The sequence below is a fragment of the Setaria italica genome, chromosome V (genome assembly GCF_000263155.2).
Source record: "Setaria italica strain Yugu1 chromosome V, Setaria_italica_v2.0, whole genome shotgun sequence".
Lineage (NCBI taxonomy): Eukaryota > Viridiplantae > Streptophyta > Magnoliopsida > Poales > Poaceae > Setaria > Setaria italica.
Genome location: NC_028454.1, coordinates 47,021,682 through 47,039,143, shown reverse-complemented (window position 1 = coordinate 47,039,143; position 17,462 = coordinate 47,021,682). Strand labels below are relative to the sequence as shown.

The window sequence follows — 17,462 nt, the reverse complement described above, 5'->3', positions numbered from 1 at the left end:
CTACTAAAAATGTATTTTTTTCTCTGAAAAAAAAATAAAGACGAATGGAAACACAGAGGTTTAGTCCCATTTTTTTTTTTCCGTGGATTAAAGTTTGACAATGCTAGGGTACAACAGCAACATCATCACAGTTTGGTCCCAGGACTAACTTGTCCAAAGATCATATTCATTTGATACAAACACACTACTCTGAAGATGGCAGCTTGTCACACTCTTTCTTTGACTATGGTGGTTGTCAGCCTCGTGCTGCTCCATTCCAGCACTACGGTGTCCTTGTGCACCGGCTTTGAGGCCCCTCCACTACCTCTGGGGAGCTCCAAACAAGACCCCCTCAGCGTCTTGCACCTGCTCATTCTTACGGCTCTAATCATCTTCCCCTCCGCGTTCTACAAAACAAATAGTAACGGCCATATATTAGCGTCTATCTAATCAACTTACGGCCACAAATCTTTTCGGTACTCACATTTGGGCTCTCATAACCTTCTTCACAAGCATCACAAAGATCCAAAGCCAGCTTCCGTAGTAGTGGTAACTGCAATAGGGATCAAATTTAGCTTAAGCTACAGATGTCAAAACGACATCTAATATATAATGCCAGTGGTAAAGGAACAATAGATGGTGCGACGAGCTACCAAGGTACCTCTCTGATAGCATCGTCTATGATGCTCCTTCCGATGCCTCTACCCTGCAGTTCTCAAGTCTCAGACACTATATAACCAAAGAATCATTGAACTTCTTAATGGAGAAATGTGCATCGGCATACATCTTGAAAATATTTTTTTAAAATGCAAGTTCACACATCATTTCGAAAGCTTTGTTTCGACCACGTCCATATCAGCAACCACACCCATCCTCAAGTACGATTTTAGTTGTGCTTTAGGATTTACCAGAAATATATCTCAATAACCTGACTAAGACATTCTTCATACGCACCGTGTGTCGTAGTAGGACGTCTTCCAAAGCTTTACAGTTTAAAATAGAAGAAACCCCTTGAACCGTTACTTGACCACAGTCCTGTATATGGAAAAAGAATGGCATCCATACAAGACGGAGTTTACAAGTTGGAAACGATTTCAACCATTGAACAGAGTTTACAGGTTGAAAAGCATAATACACACTTTATAGCATTGGAAGTAAAATACATCTCAAATTAAAGTTTCAACTAATATAAAACATATATCAGTGAATTAAACACAACTGTAGAGTACATGCCAATGCACAAAATATGGACAGGCTATTTTGTTAGTTCTAGAAGCTACTCTTTCAAAGAAGGCTTGTGTTGCCCCCACCACTAGGCAAATCCCACTGAGTATAGTTACATTAACGACCGAACCCCCTAAATTTGATTTTATAGGAAAAGAACATATTTTAAGCACTGAACCATTAATACTAACTTTACTCAAATGGACGAGATAAAGGTTGCAATTAGGGATACCTCAAGGTGTAAAAGCACCAGGTTTGGCCACCCAGATGAGATTATCTCTTGAGAGCCTGTAGATCAAGAAAAGGTGAAAACCCAAACAGACAAAATAACAGGTGGATCAACATCCTGAATTTGAAAGTAAAACTTACTGGAGTCAAGGAGTTTGCAACCAGACAGTGAAAGTTCAACTAAGTTACAATTATCTGTAAGGATTTTCAAATCATCATTGGTAATCCATGGAGTAACCCACTGAAGCCGTAGTACCCTTAATGTCGGTGCCTTTGTTTGAAAGCTAAATGAAGTTAAACTGCCAATACAATGGTGCAGGCAAAGCACCTGAAGATTTGTTGCCGATTCCAATAGATTTCTAACAACACTGTCAGATATCACCTGGAAGTAGAATTGTCAATTTATTATTATGGGCATGGAGTGAAAGGCACAAGTTTTTAGTTATCATGCAGTAGAGTGTTGGGGCACACCTGAAACCTCAGTGTCAGAGACTCGAGAAATGGGCAAATTACAGGTAGAGCATGCAGGACATTCTCCGCTAATGTTGTGCCGAGGCCAACTGTCATCTTCCTTACTTTACTAAAAGAAGGAATAAGGTCTTTGATTTGAATAGGGCAAAATCCCCAACCCATTTCAACATCCTCCAAACAACAAGTACTTCCTATCTCCTGTAGAAAATTTCCATACTTGTTACCACTGATTTGTTCTACTTCATCACGTTCAAACAGAAGATTACGGCATCCAGCTGTTTTCAGACAGTTCAAATTACAATTTCTTCGTATAACTGGTGCTAACGATACCATAGAAACCTGCAAGTTTATGGACAGGAAAAAAAGAATTAAGCACTCTATTGTGGTATAAAGACCATGAAACTCGAGAAATACAAAAAAAAAATTGGGGTTTTCCTTTGCAGCCAGCAATGGTAATGATGGCTATCGCATTCAAACAAAATAGCAGAAAAGTTCATCACATGATTAAAAATTATATACTAAAACTAAACTCTAGGAAGAATAACATATCAGCCTGATAGATAGAAACAAATGATCCACAGTCGGATGATAGGGAGTTTTATGTGTGGTGGTTGAGTATAAACTCTAGCCGAGGGGGTGTGCGTGCGTGTGCTTTGGGTGCACTGTATTCTTTGGGTTCTTCTTAATGTAATGACACGAGGAAAAAAACTCCCTAGTTCAGCATGTGTTACTCATCAACAGTCTCCTGGCTCAGTGAATGTCCCAGTATGAGCATTTCATCAATAAGTCAATTGTAGTGCTTGATTAATTAGAAGCTCAAACTAAATTAAATAACCAGTATGATACATATTTTTATAAATAAGAAACACATTAAAATACAAAAAGGTGACCAGGCACATTGAACAAAACCATAATTTCAAACAGAAACAACGTACCATGGTCTCTGAAACATCAAGATACTCAAGACTAGAGCCAACAAACTTGCAGAGTGCACCATCTGTAAGTGATGTTTCCCTTAAGCACAGAAATTTCGTGATATTTATAATGCTCATTAGCTGGGACAAAGCAGCAGCATCAATACCTACACATAGACATAAATCTAATCAGCTACTGCGCCCATTCGCCTGTAGTGGAAGGTGAGCACATGATTATGCAAATCAATAGAAACAAGCATATCATCATATTCCTGTTGTCTTAAATAAGTTGTCATTTTCTTAGTTGTGGAGGGATCATGGGCATGAAACAAAGACAACTGTTTTTACCTTTGCAGCCACCCAGATGTAACTCTTGCATATTAAATGCCATAACATGAGCATGTCCATCATTGTGGTCAGGATTTGTAGTGCATAGCGTTTGAATCGATCGGTTTCCAAACGAAGTATAAGAAAGAACTATTGAATGGATCTTTGTACACTTCATCAGAAAGTTTGAAATGCCATCATCTGTCAACATGGTGCAGTTTCTAATGTTTATGTAAGAGAGAGAATTTTTCAGCGCAGATATCTTCACCAAGTCCACATCTGCACGTGCACAAAAAAAAGAAGTTACTAGCTTGCTGGTAAGATGATGAAGCAATGACCATAGGCACCGCTGCAAAGCAAGAGACAATAAGATCAATTTTTTTTAATTACCATCAATATCATTTCTGCCTTCTAATGTTAATCTTGACACATTTGAGAAAACTGAATTCAGTTGCCTGTCATATGGTGGACATGGTATGTAATATCTTCTTCGATTTTGCTTCACTTTGCCTAAGACTTCAGAACTGAAAGAAACTATTGATTGGTTGGGTGTTATGGTGCTGGTATCAATAGTCATATCAATTTCATCAATCCATGGACATCTCAGTAACAGATATATCAAATCATCAAAGTGAAATGACAAACAATGTAAAGCTCTGAATATCCTTAGTTCCGGAAAAGCCAACTTCAACCAGTCAATTGCTGCACCGAAATGAACATTTGGACATTTTGAAAGATCCACCATGCGTACATTCCTAAATAATAAGGTTTTAGCAGCCTTCTCCAGTTCATCATACAGAATGAAGCTTTGATGATCAACCTGGGTGTATGAACTTACTATCCTTCTCTTAAATGAAACATCCAGATCAGTAGGGAGAACAGATATGTACAAGAATGCTGTAGTTATTTGTGGACATCCTGAAAGCACTATGTTCTGCAAAATAAAATCGTCATCCATTAAAAATACACAACATGCATGTTCTGCTCTGAACAATGATGGTCAAAAACTAATTTTACATATTGACTTCTGACATGATCATCAAGGCGAGGCGAGATTTTGGTTTGAGAATTTTCAGGGAGATTGTAATGGTGGCCAGCTGGTGCATTTGGAGACACAGAAATGGAATTATCATGCATGGTGGTGTCCTCTCTCAGTATCTCTTGGAAGATGGAGGAGCTTGCCCTTGCCATCCACAGAGCTAAGCCATCCTTAAAGCTGGAGCTTGAACAGTGGTTATGTAATTTCACTAAATCTCTTTTAATTAGGATCTCTCTTTGGGCTTGTAGCCTTGTACATGTACATATCCATCATGTTTATAAAATAAAAATATCAGTAGGGGCCTCCCCCTGCTGTTCCATAAAAAAAAACTAGTTTTACAAATGAAGGTAAGTAAGCCAATTAGCATACAGAAAAAAATACTTTAAGAGTGCGTGAGATCTAGTCAACCTAAAGCCTTTCATAGCAAATACTTCGCTTATTTTCCCAGCATTTGATCAGATTAAAGTACATGAAGAGGTTGCATTTGGTTCCATTCACTAAACGTAATTTTTTGCAAAGCAACAAGAACTCAAAAGAATAAATCATAAAGTTCAAGAATTCTACACAGCTTAAATGTATTACAACAGTATTAGTACAATGGAAGTGAATGCAAAAGAATACCTTTGAATATTCTGTAATTCGAATGCCATATCCCTTCAAATTACCGCCAGCAATGGCATCCAATAGAGTTTTCAAACTGTCCTTGAGAAGATTAAGAATTGTACAAACGATATTGTTTCCAAAGTCAAACCAATGCCTCTTTATTCCTAAAAAATACAAATACAATTTGCCATATCGTTACTAACATATGACAAGAAAGTGTGGAGAGTGTGTAATGTAGAAAAAGAACAAACATGAGAATCAACTGTTATCACTTAAAAATTACAGATCGAACAGTTTGTACCTGTCGCAAGTTCTAATGGTAAAAGGCATATCTTCACCTACGGAAATAATTGAGACAAAAAAGATATGCATAAATGAACACAGTCAGGTGGCCTGATGAACACAATACAGAAGATGCAGGAGTCAACATGGATTCAACACTAATATTACTCACATATATTGTAGAATGTGTACCTTGCTAAGAAGGAAGAGGTGGCCATCTACTGAGTTGGAATTTGGCCGGTCACAGGGTTCCATATTTTCTGAAACCCAATATAAAATTGCTTCACACAATTGTTTTTCACTGGACAAGGACAGAAAATTATTTTCCTTCATAGAGGGGAACCATAGCAATCAAGTTTTGGAATAACAGTGAGGAAACAACGAACCTATCGACCGTCAGATGTGGACATTCAATGCTTGAACATAACAAATCATAAGGTATTTTATTAAACGACTTCCTTGAGATAACAAATGCCTGCACGGTTCACGCAATGGTAATGATACAGGAAGCACATGGCATAATGCAAAAGCATATAAAAAGGAACCAAACTTCGCAAGGAAATGTATCATAAATTAATGTTACTGCAACGCAATATATTGTACCTACAAAATTCTGAGCTAGATATTCTGGGCATATGTCTTGAACAAAAGTAACACCTGCAACCATAGCCATAGTGAACAAAAAAGCTTCAAGAGTCAAGTAGATTTTGTTAAAAATGGAAGCTATGAGAATACCAGAACACCATAACAAAAGACACTAACCATGCTCTTGAGCAAAGTACCAGACTTCAATAACGAAATCCAGTGGAACTAGCGCCGAAGAAGTTCGAGAGCCCATGGTGCGGAACCACCTTTCACACTCCACTAGAAGGCTCTCAACAGCAAGAAACAAAGCTCCCTGAAGGATAAGTGAAGTTAGAGACTTAAGTGAAGTACTACCTACCATAAACCAAAGGTAGTAGCAATAGCCTCAAATCAAGCAATGAGTATGACCTAAATGGACATCTCCCTGCAGCAGTTTTCTGCTATGGCACCAGTCTACTTGTAACAGCTCATGAAGGTCACCACAGTAGACAATACAATAGTACTTGAAATTCTTATTCATGCAACACCAATTATGAAAAATGGTAAACATTATCAAAATTAAGCTTACTGACAAAGTGATTATCATGAATCAACAGCAGCAGCTAAGTACAGAGCCACACAACTGTGGACCATTGTATTCAGAACTGATAAGAACGAACACTAGATTGTACAGTGTACAGGTGTACTGAATGGAGGACTGGATACCTCCAACAGCAGGAGGAAATTGCCGTGCGTGATGGTACAGCTCTCGGAAGGCTCAAACAGATAGCGTAGCACTTGCACGGCAGCCTCCAAATTGCAGCCGAGCTGCACATATTCTCTGCCCGATTCACTGCACCCACAGAAAGCGTCCATGAGATGTAGTTGCTTGAGAGCTCGAGGGCTTGGGTTTTCGCTGACCTGAAGCTGCCGCCGAGGAGCGCGCGGAAGTAGGACGAGCTCTCGATTAGCCTGTTCACGATTGACACGCCACAAGATAGGATTAGATCATGAAAGCGTAGGAATCAGCAAGGAGTTAGGTCGAGATGAGAGAGCACTCGCTTGCCTGTGCCGGTCGGCGCGAACGGCGACGGTTGGGGACGGAAGCGTGTCGAAGCGCGAGAGGTCGGAGACGGCGACCGGCAGAGGGCGAGGGGAGGAGGGAGGAACGGATTCGGCGGAGGAGGATGTGTCAGTGATCTCAAGAACCACCGGGTCGCCGGCGACGGCGGCGTCTTCCCCGTCGCCGGCGAAGGACATGGCCCGTGGTGTTCGCTCGGTTCTGGGCTGATTGCTTCAGCAAATTCTCCCTCCCCACAAGATAGATCGGCGGGCCGCCGCCGGTCCGAGAGCCGCAGGCCCAACTCTAAAGTGGCAAGGCCCAACCTCAACAATTATTTTTCCTTTTGTTAATTTCTTCTTCTTTTTTGCTGAAAAAAAAAAGCCCACATGTTGCTTACGCTCTAGCTAGAGCAGCAACACATTATAATCCTCCAATGATCAATCGTCGGTCGTATTCGATTTACGTCAATGATCATAAAGATTGAATTTGAATGAGCTGCCACGATAATTCAATCTTATTTCTTGTTCTTCAATTTGTCCCAGATAAACCGTACGTCATGGATAAATTATTATTACTGCGTGCTAGGGTAGCTTAATCATTATTCCGTGCCGGTGACCATCTCAATGGCCGGTCCTCCTCCGATGGTTGCGGGGCGGCGGCCGAACCGTGCGACGGCGCAGTCCGTGGAGAAGAGATCGGAGGAGAGGTAGTCCGGCGCGCCGCCCATGACCGGCATGTTGGACTTGACGTCGAGCTTGTTGACGTAGTCAGGGCGGTAGGTCTGGCCGAGGACGCCGTGGACGTCGTCGGTGAGGTCGTGGAACTTGAAGCCCAGGTCGAGGTGCGCGAGGCTGTCGTCGTCGGTGACGCCGTAGTTGTGGATCCGCGAGTCCTCAGCGGTGATGGGCACGACGTTGGCCATGATGCGGAAGACGCCCCTGAGCTCGACGACGACGGTGTTGACCTGCGCGGTCCTGGTGACGGAGAGCGCCGGCGCGGTGGGGGGTGCCCACCTGGCGCCGACGGAGCGGGGCAGCTCGACGTCCTCGTCGTCGAAGGCGATGGTGAGGTGGTCGGCGGCGGCGTCCCACTTGGCGGTCCTGGCGGCGCCGACGTAGAGGCGGTGGTGGGCGAAGCGGATGCCGAGGGCCTGGATCCAGGTGAAGTCGCGGCTCATGGCGGGGTTGCGCTTGCCGATGAAGTGGGCGTTGATGTGTAGGTTGGCGTCGGAGAGGATGCAGAAGTCCTGGTCCTTCTTGCCGTGGAAGTAGAAGTTGTTGCCGTCGGCGCCGGTGAAGCGAGGGTCGCCGCAGGAGACGCCGGGGTAGAAGTCGCACACTGCATATATTATTATATTGTTTCATTAATTGTTTGCATTGTTGCATTATTGCATTTTGCATGTAATAGAAAATACAACAAAACTAATACTGACGGCAGAATGTCTTGCAGCTTGGGCAATGGATGAGGCACTTGTGAGGGCATCGGTTGTTGCAGCTGGCCGTGCAGGTGGTCTTGTTAGTCCTGGTGTTGGTGCACTTGTGCTGCGTGTTCTTATTCTTCGACGGGGTGGCCACCGCCAAGCGCGGCGCCTGTGAAGCCGACTGCACGACGGCAAACGCCGCCAAGCACACCATGACCAGCACCAGCCGCATCACCGTCGTCGACGCCATGTGTGCTGTTAGATCAATGATGATCGATGGAGCTAGCTAGCTGGTGATCTCGCAGCCACAGCTGAGCCTAGCTTTATATGTATAGCTAGCTAGCTGGTGATCAATCGATCTAGCTAAGCTAGCTAGCTGGGGGTGCACGCAGCTGCAGGGCAGAGAGAGAGAGAGAGAGAGCTGGCCGTCGAAGTTGACATGCATTATTGGAGCATACTATTGATCGGAGGAGGAGCTTGAGTCCCGGCTCAGCAAATCAAAATGCATGCTTGATGCTTCCCTTGTACACAAGATAGAGACAATGCAATGCAATCAACATCCTAATTAGTATAAACAACCAACACTAGCTATTACGCTAGCGGTGACCATCGATCATCTATTACGGTGCTATGCTACTCCCTCCGTTTTGACTTTTCTAGATACATAACTTTTGCTATGCACCTAGATATATATTATATCTAGATACGTAGTAGCAAAAGTTATGTACTTGGAAAAGCTAAAACGAATAGTAATTTGGAACAGAGGGATCGAATACATACCTACTTGCGCGTTAATTAGCTACTTGCAGCATGCAGGTCGGCTAAGCTACCACAAGTCAAGAATGAAATTCCACGCCATTTCCTTCTTTCTCTGCAGCACGGCCAACATTACAAATTCCAACTTACATTATATATATGCCACTTTCAAAGTTCAAGTGGGACTATGGGCCTGTTTGGTAGGGCTGTGGCTGTGGCTGAAACGGCTGCGGCTGTGGCTGCTCTGGTGAAACAGCTTCTCTGGTGAAGCTGAAGCCATTCTGAAAAGTGTTTGGCAAAACGGCTTCTCCTGTATTTTTAGGAATGGCTTTGATAAATCAAATGTCATAGATGCCCTTAACTATATGGATTTTTTTTAATAGATGAAAATAGATAATCACGGTTCATAAATAGATTACTAGCGAATGTCGCATCCAGGTTCAAAAAAATTCTCACGGTTCATCACGGTTCATCACGTTTCATAAATATTTTAATTGCTACTCCTGTATTTCTCTCAAAAAAATTCAGCTGATTTTTTTTTAATATTTGAATTCATCACGGTTCATAAATAATAGCTACCATCCTTACATAGCATGCAACCATATAAGCTAACTGACATACTCAAGATGATCTAGAAAGGAAGATTGCTCTAGCAAGATCATCTCGGAATTTATCCATGGTCCGATCATCTGTTTCCATGTTGGATGTATCTCCAGCATCTTGAGAGACATAGTGCTTCCTATATCTTGAAGGTATAGTGGGCATATAATCGGGATTCCGATCGCATTTGCGGAAATCCTTATCTTGTGTGTGGTTTTCACGAATGAAGTTATGGAGACACATGGTTGCGGCAACTATCATCATTTGCTTCTCCATTGGGTAACTCGGCATCTTGAGAAGGATTCTCCACTTCATTTTCCACACACCAAAAGAGCGCTCTACCACATTGCGAATACTTGAATGCAAATGGTTAAAATGTTCTTGCTCACCATTTGGAGCAGGACCTCTCCTCCAATCTGGCACATGATACCTTTCACCCTTGTATGGTGCCAAGTATCCAGGTCTATTTGGGTACCCGGCATCAACCATATAATACTTTCCTAAATACACATGTAAAAAAATGAAGGTTGTGAGCCACGCGCATTCATGTATAGACATGAGAAAAGATAAGGTAGGTGATCCGACATACCTAGAGGGGGGTGTGGAAAGGTAGAGTGATCATGTCGAAGTGCATGGAAGAGAACATTAGTATCATGCATAGACCCGGGCTGACCAATAGATGCATAAGTGAACCTCATGTCGAAATCAACAATACCAAGAACATTTTGTGTCGCTTTGCCACTCCGACCAATGTACCTAATCTGGTCCTCAGGACGTGGTGTCGCTGAAATGTGAGTGCCATCCAAAGCTCCAATGCAATCTTTAAAGTGTGGCATCATCCTACGATCATTACTAATCCTAGGATGTGTAGTAGAGAAATTAGGGTCAATTGGCTTTATGTAGTCTGCACTCATAGCCACCATACATATCAATACCTCCTCAAATTTTCTACTAATTGTTTCTGCGGAGTGCTTGAATATACCATGTACACCACTGGTAGAAGTACCATGCCCACACACAAGTAGGAAAATAGCCAATGATTCCATAGAACTCATATGAAGAGATGATTTTAGTCCATAGCTACCCACTAACAGATCATGCAACTTGTAAAATAGAGATGCATTCATTCGGAATTGCTTATGACTTTCACCTGGAGTGTTTAGCTTCTCCATTGTCCAACCGAATCCACTTTGTGCCGGAATTCTAACATCATTCTTGTCATGGTAAGTCATGAAGTACTTGCAAGAAATAAGAGCAGTGGCAAATTGACAATTTTGAGCAGACCGCAACAATCCAAGAGTGTTTTTAACCCATTCATCATGATCAGACATCTCATCGTCAGAAGATTCAGATCTGTTCATGATATAAGTAACATTCATGAATTGCAAAGTAGAATATAGATTCAAAGTAGCATACATAAGATATACTCAAACTACTTAGGCATATATAGAATATAGATTCAAAGTAGCATACATAAGCATACATATTTCAGAGTAGCATACATAAGCATACATATTTCAGAGTAGCATAGAAATAGAATCCAAAGGATACAAGCATGTTGCACAAACTACTTAGGCACATCATTTCTAGTCATCCATTCATACTTCCTCTTCAGCCAATCAAACCTCTCCTCAGGTGTATCCAAAGTCATAAACATCTCTCGTTCAGCCCTCTTGGTAAAAACTAGAGATGCAACAAAATGTTCATTCGTCGAGGGAAGAGCCCCACAATTCTTGACCAAAGTCATGACATCCTGGATGGAACAACCAGATGTATCCTCCCTCCTTGCAATAGATTCACAAGATGCAGTTGTCCTCTCATTCATCTCCACAATCTTGCCCATTTGTTCCTGAAACCAATGCCCTGTACTTGTCTTGGGTTTCTTTCCCTTGATGTTACTAGCCCCTCGACCTCTCTTTGAACCATGCACACTCCTAGGTGTCACCTCCTCCGGCTCACTGTCCGAATCCACTTTGTCTGCTTCATCTTCATCATCAATAGGAATTGGAGAGCTTTCACGAGACAAGTTTGCTGAAGAAGGTGCTATACCACTAGAAGCGGACCAATGTTCATCACCAGTATTTCTGAGGTCTTCAAACATAATGCTTAGCTGTTCTTCATTTTGTAGTCCTTTCAGCTTGAATCTGGTAGAGCCCTTTATATCCTGAAATGCAATAGTTAGATATTAATATTTTTACATATTGTAAAATGAAAAATCTGGTACAACTGCAACTTATCTACTTACTTTTGCTGTTTTCTTCCACCATGCCTCTGACATTACAATATTCTTCCCAGTTTCATCCCATCCAATCCCAGTCTCCTTATTTTTCAACTGCTTCCAAATACCATAATCTTGCTTCGACTTATCCCATTTATTCTTGAATTGCTTTCTAGTGTACTCAATCCCAGTCCTCTCTTTAAACCTTGCTATCACATTCTTGTACCCGGTCTTACTCAAATGAGTACTTGATCTATTTCCTTTTAAAACTTCATCAGCAAAAATCTCACAAACTATCCTATTGTTCTCATCACACCAATCAGCCAAGCTGTTGCCAATAGGATATATTCAGAAACTATATATGGCAGTATACTAGAATATATTGCAGAATTCTCTAAAGTAGCAAATCTGTCCCAGACTTACTATTACAGAACCGGTCTGGTTGACAGAATGAATCAAGCATGACAGAGTAGAAGATGCCTTCAAATAAGCAAAGCAGGTCACAAGGTCCATTCAGGATTTCTCGGCATAAGATGCCTTCTAAGCAGTAACAACTACACACAATCATAGTATAATCGTGGAGAGTGGTACAGAAGGTCCAACATTAAATGGCAGAACATCAGAACTTGGATTAAATGGCAGAAGAGAAGATAGCTAGAGCAGTAATGACTAATGAAAACGCTTCAAGCACCAACTCTTGAAGGACAGCAGACTAGAAACTGATAACTTTCATTGTGTCAAGGCAACAGTCTGATAGGTGGACAAGCTCATCCCAACTCATTATTAAATATAGCCAGCAAACTAGAAATCATAATCCCCTCAGCAAAACAGTAGAGGGTAAATAAAAACACTATTGCAGTGCAGAGCACCAAATCACCTCTATGTTAAACAATATTGAGAATGGAAGTTACGACATAGCTGCAAGCTTAAGATGAACAAGTTACTGGACCATAGTGGTGACCGACACATCAGGTTACCTAAAGTCCTAGGATTGCAGGTCATATGATGGTCTGTCACCAGTAAAAGAATGACAACTACCAATCAAATTTGAGACTGAAATTGTATAACAGTAAGTATAAAGAAATGCAAGTGAGATAACCATGAAAGTGAAAAAAAATGTGTACAAAAGAAAATAAATATGGCTGAACTACTATTTCTTTGCATAAGAAATTTGTTTAGTCTTGGATAAGTCTTATCAGGATCAAACCTCCAGAATCAATCTGTAACATTTGGCCCAAGAATGCAGAAACCACTTAAGAACAAAACAATCATGCAACCTTGGAAAGATTTTCGTCAAAATCATTTCCCGCTTCATCCATGAGTACAGATAAAAAATTTATCACTTGGATTGAAAAATACATCAAAACAGCAGAGAAGTCATGAAACTGAACATTGAGAAGGCACATTCCCCTACTTCCCCTACTCCTGATGGGGAACAAGTCTTCAACTTCTGACTAGAACTTCTCTGGCTCTCAAACCCCACGACAAGCCACGCACCTTCAACATAAGAGTGGATGATAGACACCGTACCACGCACCTTCAATTAGCTGGGAAATAACAATGCACAGGTACTACTACATTGCTGTCTGCAAAAGCAATGATATGAAACATTGCGATATGCTAATGATCTACTAATATGCTATGATATGAAGTAATATACATATATGATATATCATATATGGAACATTTGCGAGGAGCCATTTTTGACTCTTAGACATTTATTAAACCAGGATGCAAATGAGTGAAAGTGGTCACACAGAAGATTGGCATGTCGCCTGTCACTCTAGTGTATCTTGTTATCTAGCTACATGCATATTGCTTAGGGCATATGACTGAAGGATAATAATATACCACAAGGACTGAAGGATGCTGAATCCAAGAATGGGCATGCAGTTCCCTAAAGAAAACACATTTCATGACCATGCAAGGCAATGGCCAGCAGCTGATGCATGCCTGGCACCCCAGATAGCAAGCAAAACTTTAAAAATCCAAATACACACCACAGTTCACAACAAAATGTCCCAGATAGCAAATGCGTCACGCATGTTCTTCTTTCTAAGGACAACAGCAAGACAATGGCTTGAGCTCAAACACAACAGCAATCACAATGGCTTCAACAATCACAACAGCAATCACAATGGCTCAAACAAGGAAATCACTTTAATTGGATCATATGTTCTTACCTTGGATCGGTGAGGTCGACGTCCACAGATGCAGGAGCAGTAGCTGTCCTAGCCGCCGGTGGTGGCCTAGGTGCGCGGGTACCTCGCCGACGAGTTGAGGAGCTCCGAACTGGACCAGAGGTGACCCGAACCGGCAGCCGCTCGTCATTGCCTCCAACCTCCTGTGAAGCTGTCTCCTGTTGAGGATCGGCACGGAGCCAATCCGGCCCTAGAGCCGCCGCCGCTGCTCCGGCCCACCACTCCGGCCATCCTCCGGGCATGGCGGCGTTGGGGATGCCGGAGGCCTGGGAAGCTGATGGCCCCGCGCTGGGGACGCCGGGCCATGCGCCGGGGATGCCGGGCCACGCGCCGGCGGCCAGGCCCGCCGCGGCTGGGATGGCCGGTTGCTGCGCCGGTGGCTGGCCCGCCGCGGTTGCTGCGCCTCCAGGCCATGCGCCCGCCACCATGCCGGGAGGCACTCCCGCGGCGGCCAGGAGGGCACCCAGGGGACCCGTCGGCGGGCCTCCCGGCCACAAGAACGGGGCGCCGCCAGCCCCTCCGCCGGACACATACGGCGCGCCGTTGGACCCTCCGCTTGGCGCATCTTGGAGCCCACCACCGGATCTACCCCTTTCGACCGCCGGATCCAAGTTTCCCGCCGCCGGAGGAGGGTCCATGCCGGCCGCCGCCAGACCAGACCGGAGGAGGCGCTACCAGAAGAAGAGAAAGGAACGGTTCGCGAGAGGAAGAAAGGAAAAGGAGGCGGTGGCAATTCGGTGTAATTTTGCCGAAGTCGAAGGGTAATTTGGTAACATGGGGGGCGCGGATGGAGGGGAAGCCGCGGGGAGCTGGTTTTTTGGGCTTCTCCTCCCCAGTACAAATTGGAAAACGGCTTCACGGGTGCTTCGCGAGAGAAGCCGTTTTTTGGAAGGGCGTTTGGTACGGCTTCTCCAGAAGCCGCTCGAGAAGCCGTCCAATAAGCCCTACCAAACAGGCCCTATATATGTCTGAAACGGGCTAGCTAGTAGTCAGTCCATGAGAGGTCGAGTACAGATGTGCAAACAGGCTTAATTTCTTTTATCTGGCTACTAGTTGCTCCCATCCTTGAGCAGGAAGCAAGAACAGTTAGCTGTCTTGTACTAGTTGGACCCACAATTGGAACTTGGAAGATAATTTGTCCAGCAGAGAAAATGCAAAAGCTAGTGCTCAGGCCAGAAATGCTGAGATTCTTAGCAAAACAACATGGAAGATATATATGTGGACAAACTAGCTAGGGACATGAAAAAATGGCATGTTCAGTTTCCTGCCGGAACATGTGCATGGAGATGATTGGGAGATAATGGAGCAAGTGCAAGGTGAAATTGCTCATCCCTTGAGTGATGTAAACTGCCAGGATGAGACCGTGTTGAGCTATCCCCTCCACGTAGAGGATGACTCGGAGCCCAGCGAAAGCAGGTCATAAGCTCATCAGTTCTCATGCACCGGTGCTTGAACCAATGGTTGAGATAACTTCAAAATGGAATAAAACGTACAAGAAATCCTAGCGCTAGCCCGACGGCTGCTCCTGTTCCGGTGGCAAAGGCACAAATATCGATCGATCTCTCTCTTTGATCTTGTTCCCGGGCACATGAACCACCGTACGTGATCATGACTTAACGGGCAAGCAAAATAAACAGCTATATATAGTCAACCCGGGGGACGCGTCGGCGTCACAACACATGCCTGCCTGCCTCTTGGCTACTGGATAGAGAGCTAGTACGTCATTAATGTATCTCAAATTACTACTTTTAAAAAAACTCCATCTCAAATTACTACTCGTTTTAACTTCATATTATATATCTAGATGCATATCAAAATGTATGTATTTTCAAAAGCTAAAACGAATAGTAATTTGGGACGGATGGGTACACAACACAATTATATTCATTAAATATGCGTACAATAATGAAATAGGTAAACGAGTATCACAGTTCTTTTTATCAAAATGAATTAACACATTTCTCAACCAGTTGAGCTTCTTCTTCCTGCTGCTTATTTCTTTTCTTCCTGCTTGTTCCTCACATATAATACACACGGGGTCGACATATATAGATTTTGTTGACTTAATTATTTCATTTCATGCATGGCACGGATCAGATCAACGGACAATAATCCGCCATGCATGCAAAGATTTAAGAGGCGAATGTGGTGACCCCACCGCCGGCAACGCCGCCGCGGCGGAACCTGGAGACGGCGCAGTCCGTGGTGAAGAGACCCGACGACCGGTACTTTGGTGCGCCGCCCATGATGGGCATCTTCTTCCTGATGTCCAGCTTGGTCACGTAGCCAGGGCGGTAGGTCTGCCCCAGCACGCCGTCCACGTCCCTCGTGAGGTTGTGGAACTGGAAGCCCAGGTCCAGGTGCACCAGGCTGTCGCGCCCCGTCTTGCCGTACTTGTGGATCCGGTCGTCCTCCTCGGTGATGGGCACGGCGTTGGCCGAGATCCTGAACACGCCGTCGAGCTCCACGGCCACGGTGTTCACGTCCTTCATGCGAGTGACCGACAGGCCGGGCAGGGCCTGCTTGTTGGACTCCCAGCGGGCGTTCCTGACGGCGTCGATGTCGACGGGCTCGCCGTCCAAGGTGATCTGGATGTGGTCCTCGTCCTCGTCCCATTCGACGACCCTGCGGGCGCCGACGTAGAGGCGGTGGCCGGCGCCGAAGGTGACGCCCAGGGCCTGCACCCACGTGAAGTCGCGCTTCAGGTCGGGGTTGTGGTTGCCGATGAAATGGGCGTTGATGTGGAGGTCGGAGTCGGTGACGATGCAGAAGTTGTCGTCCTTCTTGCCGTGGAAGTAGAAGGTGTTGCCGTCGCCGCCGGTGAAGCGAGGGTCGCCGCAGGAAGTGCCCGGGAAGATGTCGCACTCTAAATAATTAATTTAAGGCATGAATTAGACCACCATCAGATGGAATGGAATTGCATTGCATTGCCGACGCTAGCTGTGTATACAGACAGAGAGACAGACACACACATACCGCAGAAGCTGAGGCAGTTGGCACAGAAGACGATGCACTGGTTGGGGCATCGCTTAGGGCAGCCGACGTAGCAGCCGCCCGGGTTGTCCTTGTCCACGCACGTCACCTGGTAGTTGCGCTTGTGCCCAAAGTTCTTGGTAGTCAGGGTCACCAACTTGCCGCGGCCTTTCACCGGCGGCTTCGGAAGCGGAGCCGGAGGCACCGCCGCCGAGGCCACGCCGCACGACAGCGCAAGCGCCAGCGCCAGCGCCACCGCCGCCGCCAGGCACAGCTGCTGAGCCATGCCCGCGCGCCTCGCCAGCATGGTTCTACTAGCTTTGTTCCTGATCACTGGCTGCCGGCGTCTGGCTGTGGTTTGCCGGGGTTCTTATGGGAGGAGGGCATATGCGACTAGGCTTCTTGACTTGCTGTCTCTCACTCACTGTGAGCAGCTACTAGCTAGGAGTAGCTTACAACCAAGTGAATCTAGCTACTGAGGCCAATTAACTAACTAGCCCGGCCGTGAATGATGCCTTACTTGGGAAGTCGCGTACAGGGGGACAAAGTCACAAGTACTGCAAAACTGGAGTAAACTCTAAGGGTCGTCAGTTTAGCTGT

At 44.6% G+C, this 17,462-nt stretch overlaps 4 protein-coding genes across 7 annotated transcripts; all 4 read right to left on the bottom strand.

The window, feature by feature from the left end:
- Positions 1–59: 59 nt before the first annotated feature.
- LOC101757464 (BTB/POZ domain-containing protein FBL11) lies at positions 60–6,941 on the bottom strand. Of its 4 annotated transcripts, none has more exons than XR_002677857.1 (19): positions 6,698–6,941; positions 6,553–6,603; positions 6,358–6,484; positions 5,830–5,965; positions 5,675–5,724; positions 5,454–5,542; positions 5,260–5,368; positions 5,087–5,123; positions 4,804–4,949; positions 3,534–4,077; positions 3,165–3,422; positions 2,838–2,983; positions 1,903–2,241; positions 1,573–1,813; positions 1,436–1,491; positions 764–1,014; positions 641–685; positions 464–532; positions 60–386 (listed from the first exon to the last, which is right to left on the bottom strand). XR_002677857.1 is itself a non-coding variant. In XM_004971343.3 (19 exons), the coding sequence occupies exons 1-19, from the start codon at positions 6,889–6,891 to the stop codon at positions 207–209; spliced, it is 2,898 nt and encodes a 965-aa protein (XP_004971400.1). In that variant the 5' UTR covers positions 6,892–6,937; the 3' UTR covers positions 60–206. The 4 variants fall into 4 exon arrangements, 3 of the variants coding, with proteins under 3 accessions (XP_004971400.1, XP_012701242.1, XP_022682736.1); XM_004971343.3 differs by having other exon boundaries at positions 934–1,014; positions 6,698–6,937; XM_012845788.2 differs by lacking the exon at positions 764–1,014 and having other exon boundaries at positions 6,698–6,939.
- Positions 6,942–7,174: 233 nt separating this feature from the next.
- LOC101757072 lies at positions 7,175–8,420 on the bottom strand. Its single transcript, XM_004971342.2, has 2 exons — positions 8,127–8,420; positions 7,175–8,032 (listed from the first exon to the last, which is right to left on the bottom strand). The coding sequence occupies exons 1-2, from the start codon at positions 8,362–8,364 to the stop codon at positions 7,293–7,295; spliced, it is 978 nt and encodes a 325-aa protein (XP_004971399.1). The 5' UTR covers positions 8,365–8,420; the 3' UTR covers positions 7,175–7,292.
- A 2,617-nt stretch (positions 8,421–11,037) lies between these two features.
- On the bottom strand, positions 11,038–14,317 carry LOC101779109 (L10-interacting MYB domain-containing protein-like). The gene is made up of 3 exons (XM_004972309.2): positions 13,872–14,317; positions 11,716–12,016; positions 11,038–11,634 (listed from the first exon to the last, which is right to left on the bottom strand). Exons 1-3 carry the CDS (start codon positions 14,315–14,317, stop codon positions 11,038–11,040), a joined length of 1,344 nt encoding a protein of 447 aa, XP_004972366.2.
- Positions 14,318–15,772: 1,455 nt separating this feature from the next.
- LOC101756657 lies at positions 15,773–17,221 on the bottom strand. The gene is made up of 2 exons (XM_004971341.4): positions 16,866–17,221; positions 15,773–16,755 (listed from the first exon to the last, which is right to left on the bottom strand). The coding sequence occupies exons 1-2, from the start codon at positions 17,167–17,169 to the stop codon at positions 16,022–16,024; spliced, it is 1,038 nt and encodes a 345-aa protein (XP_004971398.1). The 5' UTR covers positions 17,170–17,221; the 3' UTR covers positions 15,773–16,021.
- Positions 17,222–17,462: the final 241 nt, after the last annotated feature.

Bases quoted from the DNA above. Each gene is read 5' to 3' on its own strand.
- LOC101757464 (XM_004971343.3), bottom strand. From the start codon at position 6,891: ATGTCCTTCGCCGGCGACGGGGAAGACGCCGCCGTCGCCGGCGACCCG. The intron at 5,369-5,453 runs GTTCGTTGTTTC...GTCCTTGTCCAG, and splicing joins CCACATCTGACGGTCGATAG to TGAAAAACAATTGTGTGAAG. The intron at 686-933 runs GTGCGTATGAAG...TGAGAACTGCAG, and splicing joins ACGTCCTACTACGACACACG to GGTAGAGGCATCGGAAGGAG.
- LOC101756657 (XM_004971341.4), bottom strand. From the start codon at position 17,169: ATGCTGGCGAGGCGCGCGGGCATGGCTCAGCAGCTGTGCCTGGCGGCG. The intron at 16,756-16,865 runs GTATGTGTGTGT...TTAATTATTTAG, and splicing joins CAACTGCCTCAGCTTCTGCG to AGTGCGACATCTTCCCGGGC.
- LOC101757072 (XM_004971342.2), bottom strand. From the start codon at position 8,364: ATGGCGTCGACGACGGTGATGCGGCTGGTGCTGGTCATGGTGTGCTTG. The intron at 8,033-8,126 runs GTCAGTATTAGT...TAATATATGCAG, and splicing joins AAGCTGCAAGACATTCTGCC to TGTGCGACTTCTACCCCGGC.
- LOC101779109 (XM_004972309.2), bottom strand. From the start codon at position 14,317: ATGGTGGCGGGCGCATGGCCTGGAGGCGCAGCAACCGCGGCGGGCCAG. The intron at 12,017-13,871 runs GTAAGAACATAT...TATTGGCAACAG, and splicing joins GTCGACCTCACCGATCCAAG to CTTGGCTGATTGGTGTGATG. The intron at 11,635-11,715 runs GTAAGTAGATAA...ATTGCATTTCAG, and splicing joins GGTGGAAGAAAACAGCAAAA to GATATAAAGGGCTCTACCAG.